Consider the following 5,308-nt stretch of genomic DNA (forward strand, 5'->3'; position numbering starts at 1 on the left):
GGGAAGATGGGCAACTGTCTTGAATGTTTTCCACTTTTGAATAATCTTTCTCACTGTAGAATGATGGACTTTAAATTGTTTGGAAATGGCCTTATAACCCTTCCCAGATTGATGGGCAGCAACAATTGCTTCTCTAAGATCATTGCTGATGTCTTTCCTCCTTGGCATTGTGTTAACACACACCTGAATGCTCCAGACAAGCAAACTGCTAAAACTTCGGCTTTTATAGAGGTGGTCACACGCGCTGATGATCAATTAATCAAGGGCATTGATTAGCAGCACCTGTCTGCTACTTAGCAGCTTAATTCCTATGGAAGCAGTAAGGGTGTACTTAGTTTTTCACACACGGCTTCTCCATTTTGGCTTTATTTGTGTTAAATAAATCATGACACGGTGTAATATGTCGCGTGTTGTTGTTCATCTGAGGTTGTATTTACCTAATTTTAAGACCTGCTAAGGAACAGGTAATTGTTATTATGTCCTGATATGTAAAAGCATAGAATTCAAAGAGGGTGTACTTTCTTTTTCACACAGATGTGTATGTGTGTATATATATATATATATATATATATATATATATATATATATATATATATATATATATATATATAAAAGAATAAGTATGTCATAAAAATAGAATATATATGTATATATAAATATATAAGATAAGATAAGATATATATTATATATATGTATATTCTATTTTTATATGACATACTTATTCTTTTATATCATTTATTTGGAGCCAAAATACCTGGTTTTTCATATTACATATATGCTACATTATATTTATGGGCATATTATAATATTATTATAATATCCATTACGTACGTCTATTATTCATTGAATTTCTGGTCATTGCTATTTATTTTATTACTATTTATAATTATCACATTATTCTTGGTTCTAATAATAATAATTTTTTTTTTTAAACGTACACGTTGAAGATTTGCTGCGACAGCGATAGTGTGTATTATTTCATACAAATGGTATTTTCTTCTTATTTGATATGTTTAATGTTATTTTATAGCCACTATTTCACAACATATTTTTTTATTTTCAATCGTTCCTTTATTGTTTTACACCACAATTATCGAGGGGGGAGGTGGGGTTACAGAAAAGGAAAAGGGGGGGAGGGGGGTGTGGAGAGACATTTGTGAGGGGGGGGGGGTACATTTCATCTGGACAGGTATTTAAGCAATTTATACATTTTTATTCCCTCTTTGTCACCGAGGGGGACCCCAAGTTTTGGTAATATATTTCAATCTATCAAAACAAGTCAGTTTTCCCCCCGGACATTATATACAATATTTTTGGGGTGATTTGTGATATAGTTGGGGGAAGGAAAATACGCACTTTTAGGACAAGCCCCCCCCCCCCCTCCCCATAATCATGTAAATGAATTATTTGAGATTATAATTATAAATATCCTACATAATATTATTACTATTATATCACACTTTTATATATTATTATTATTATTGTTGATTGGGGATTGAAATAGAGATTTCATCATTTGACATTCGTTCTGGCCACAGGGAACGTGGCTGTTATACTGCAGGAGGTTGTGGGAAGTGCAGAGCCGAGAGACCCGATCAGAGACAGCGGTTATTTGGGGGAAAATGTCAAATATAGGGTTTTGGAGGGGGGTGGTAGGCTGGTGGGGGTTGTGTAGGGGGGCAGGGAGGAGATATTTAGCTGTATTGTTGCGTTTGCACCCCGACCATGGTTAGTCTGGGCAGTCATGAGGGTGAAGGGCTGTCTGCGCTTCTTAATCTCACGGGCGAGCTGGCACCACGAGCATGAATACAGCCAGTACATAATACAGCAGTCATCGCAGATAGAACCCTGGGGGGGGGGAGAGAGAGAGATGGGGGGAGAGAGAGAGTGAGTGATCGGGGGAGAGAGAGAGTGAGTGATGGGGGAGAGAGGGGGGGAGGGGGAGAGAGAGAGAGTGAGTGAGTGATGGGGGGAGAGAGTGAGTGATGGGGGGGGAGAGAGAGAGAGTGATGGGGGAGAGAGAGAGGGGGGAGAGAGAGAGGGGAGAGGGGGAGAGTGAGAGAGTGAGTGATGGGGCGAGAGTGAGTGATAAGAGGGGAAGGGGGAAAGGGATGTGAGGGAGAGAGATGTGAGGGAGAGGGGGGAGATAGATGTGAGGGGGAGGGAGAGAGATATGGGGAGGTGAGGGAGAGAGATGGGGAGGTGGGGGAGAGAGAGATGGGGAGGTGAGGGAGAGAGAGATGGGGAGGTGAGGGAGAGAGAGATGGGGAGGTGAGGGAGAGAGAGGTGGGGATGTGAGGGAGAGAGAGATGGGGAGGTGAGGGAGAGAGAGATGGGGAGGTGAGGGAGAGAGAGGGGGAGGTGAGGGAGGGAGGTGAGGGAGAGATGGGGAGGTGAGGGAGAGAGAGATGGGGAGGTGAGGGAGAGAGAGATGGGGAGGTGAGGGGGAGAAAGAGGGAGATATGGGGAGGTGGGGGGAGAGAGATGGGGAGGTGAGGGGAGAGAGATGGGGAGGTGAGGGGAGAGAGATGGGGACGTGAGGGAGAAAAGAAAGAGGGATGAGAGAGAGAAAGGAGGGAGAAAGAGAGGATGGGTGAGAGAGAGGGAAGGGGAGGAGGAGAGAGGAAAGGAAGAGAGAAAGGAGGGAGATGACAGGAGAGGGAGGGTGAGGGATAGAGGACCAGAGGGAGGGAGGGAGAGAGAGAGGAGGCGAAGGGAGAGGAAGAGATCACGGGGGAGAGGAGGAGCAGGTGGCGAGAGGGGAGGGAAAAGGAAGGAGGACGAGGGGGAGAGGGAGGGAGAAAAAGAGGAAATGAGGGGCACACACACACGCACGCACGCACGCTCGCACGCACTTACATGGATGTTGTACCGCTCCCGCACGCACGCACACACGCTCGCACGCACGCACGCTCGCACGCACTTACATGGATGTTGTACCGCTCCCGCACGCACACACGCACACACGCACGCACGCACGCTCGCACGCACTTACATGGATGTTGTACCGCTCCCACACGCACACACGCACGCACGCTCGCACGCACTTACATGGATGTTGTACCACGCACGCACACACGCACACACGCACACACGCACGCTCGCACGCACTTACATGGATGTTGTACCGCTCCCGCCCACACGCACGCACGCTCGCACGCACTTACATGGATGTTGTACTGCTCCCGCACGCACGCACACACACACACACGCACGCACGCTCGCACGCACTTACATGGATGTTGTACCGCTCCCGCACGCACGCACAGACGCACACACGCACGCACGCACGCTCGCACGCACTTACATGGATGTTGTACCGCTCCTGCACGCACACACGCACACACGCACGCACGCACGCTCGCACGCACTTACATGGATGTTGTACCGCTCCCGCACGCACGCACACACGCACACACACACGCACGCACGCTCGCACGCACTTACATGGATGTTGTACCGCTCCCGCACGCACGCACGCACACACGCTCGCACGCACGCTCGCACGCACTTACATGGATGTTGTACCGCTCCCGCACGCACACACGCACACACGCACGCACGCACGCTCGCACGCACTTACATGGATGTTGTACCGCTCCCGCACGCACGCACACACGCTCGCACGCACGCTCGCACGCACTTACATGGATGTTGTACCGCTCCCGCACGCACACACGCACACACGCACGCACGCACGCTCGCACGCACTTACATGGATGTTGTACCGCTCCCGCACGCACGCACACACACACGCACGCACGCTCGCACGCACTTACATGGATGTTGTACCGCTCCCGCACGCATGCACACACGCACACACACACGCACACACGCACACACACACGCACGCACGCTCGCACGCACTTACATGGATGTTGTACCGCTCCCGCACGCACACACACACGCACGCACGCACGCTCGCACGCACTTACATGGATGTTGTACCGCTCCCGCACGCACGCACACACGCACGCACGCACGCTCGCACGCACTTACATGGATGTTGTACCGCTCCCGCACGCACGCACACACGCACACACGCACACACGCACGCACGCACGCTCGCACGCACTTACATGGATGTTGTACCGCTCCCGCACGCACACACGCACACACACACGCACGCACGCTCGCACGCACTTACATGGATGTTGTACCGCTCCCGCACGCATGCACACACGCACACACACACGCACACATGCACACACACACGCACGCACGCTCGCACGCACTTACATGGATGTTGTACCGCTCCCGCACGCACGCACACACGCACACACACACGCACGCACGCTCGCACGCACTTACATGGATGTTGTACCGCTCCCGCACGCACGCACACACGCACACACACACGCACGCACGCTCGCACGCACTTACATGGATGTTGTACCGCGCCCGCACGCACGCTCGCACACACACACACACGCACACACGCACGCACGCACGCACACACACACACACGCACACACGCACGCACGCTCGCACGCACTTACATGGATGTTGTACCGCGCCCGCACGCACGCTCGCACACACACACACACGCACACACGCACGCACGCACGCTCGCACGCACTTACATGGATGTTGTACCGCTCCCGCACGCACGCACACACGCACACACGCACGCACGCACGCTCGCACGCACTTACATGGATGTTGTACCGCTCCCGCACGCACGCACACACGCACACACACACGCACGCACGCTCGCACGCACTTACATGGATGTTGTACCGCTCCCGCACGCACGCACGCACACACACACGCACGCACGCACGCACACACACACGCACGCACTTACATGGATGTTGTACCGCTCCCGCACGCACACACGCACGCACACACGCACGCACACACACACGCACACACGCACGCACACACGCACACACGCACGCACGCACACACGCACGCACGCACACACGCACACACGCACGCACACACGCACACACACACGCACGCACGCACACACGCACACACGCACACACGCACGCACGCTCGCACGCACTTACATGGATGTTGTACCGCTCCCGCACGCACGCACGCACACACACACGCACGCACGCTCGCACGCACTTACATGGATGTTGTAGCGCTCCCGCACACACTCACACACACACGCACGCACGCTCGCACGCACTTACATGGATGTTGTACCGCTCCCGCACGCACGCACACACGCACACACACACGCACGCACGCTCGCACGCACTTACATGGATGTTGTACCGCTCCCGCACGCACGCACGCACACACACACACACGCACACACGCACGCACGCTCGCACGCACTTACATGGATGTT

At 52.8% G+C, this 5,308-nt stretch overlaps 1 protein-coding gene across 1 annotated transcript in view; it reads right to left on the minus strand.

Annotated features, from left to right (window-relative positions):
* Window positions 1-1,031: 1,031 nt before the first annotated feature.
* Window positions 1,032-5,308, minus strand: part of LOC142485021 (cornifelin homolog) — an 11,115-nt gene continuing 6,838 nt past the window's right edge. The window contains exon 4 of the mRNA XM_075584251.1: window positions 1,032-1,848. Coding sequence (XP_075440366.1) covers window positions 1,609-1,848 — 240 coding nt within the window. The 3' untranslated portion in view covers window positions 1,032-1,608. The remainder of the gene's footprint in view (window positions 1,849-5,308) is intronic.

Source organism: Ascaphus truei, unplaced genomic scaffold, assembly GCF_040206685.1.
Source record: "Ascaphus truei isolate aAscTru1 unplaced genomic scaffold, aAscTru1.hap1 HAP1_SCAFFOLD_512, whole genome shotgun sequence".
Lineage (NCBI taxonomy): Eukaryota > Metazoa > Chordata > Amphibia > Anura > Ascaphidae > Ascaphus > Ascaphus truei.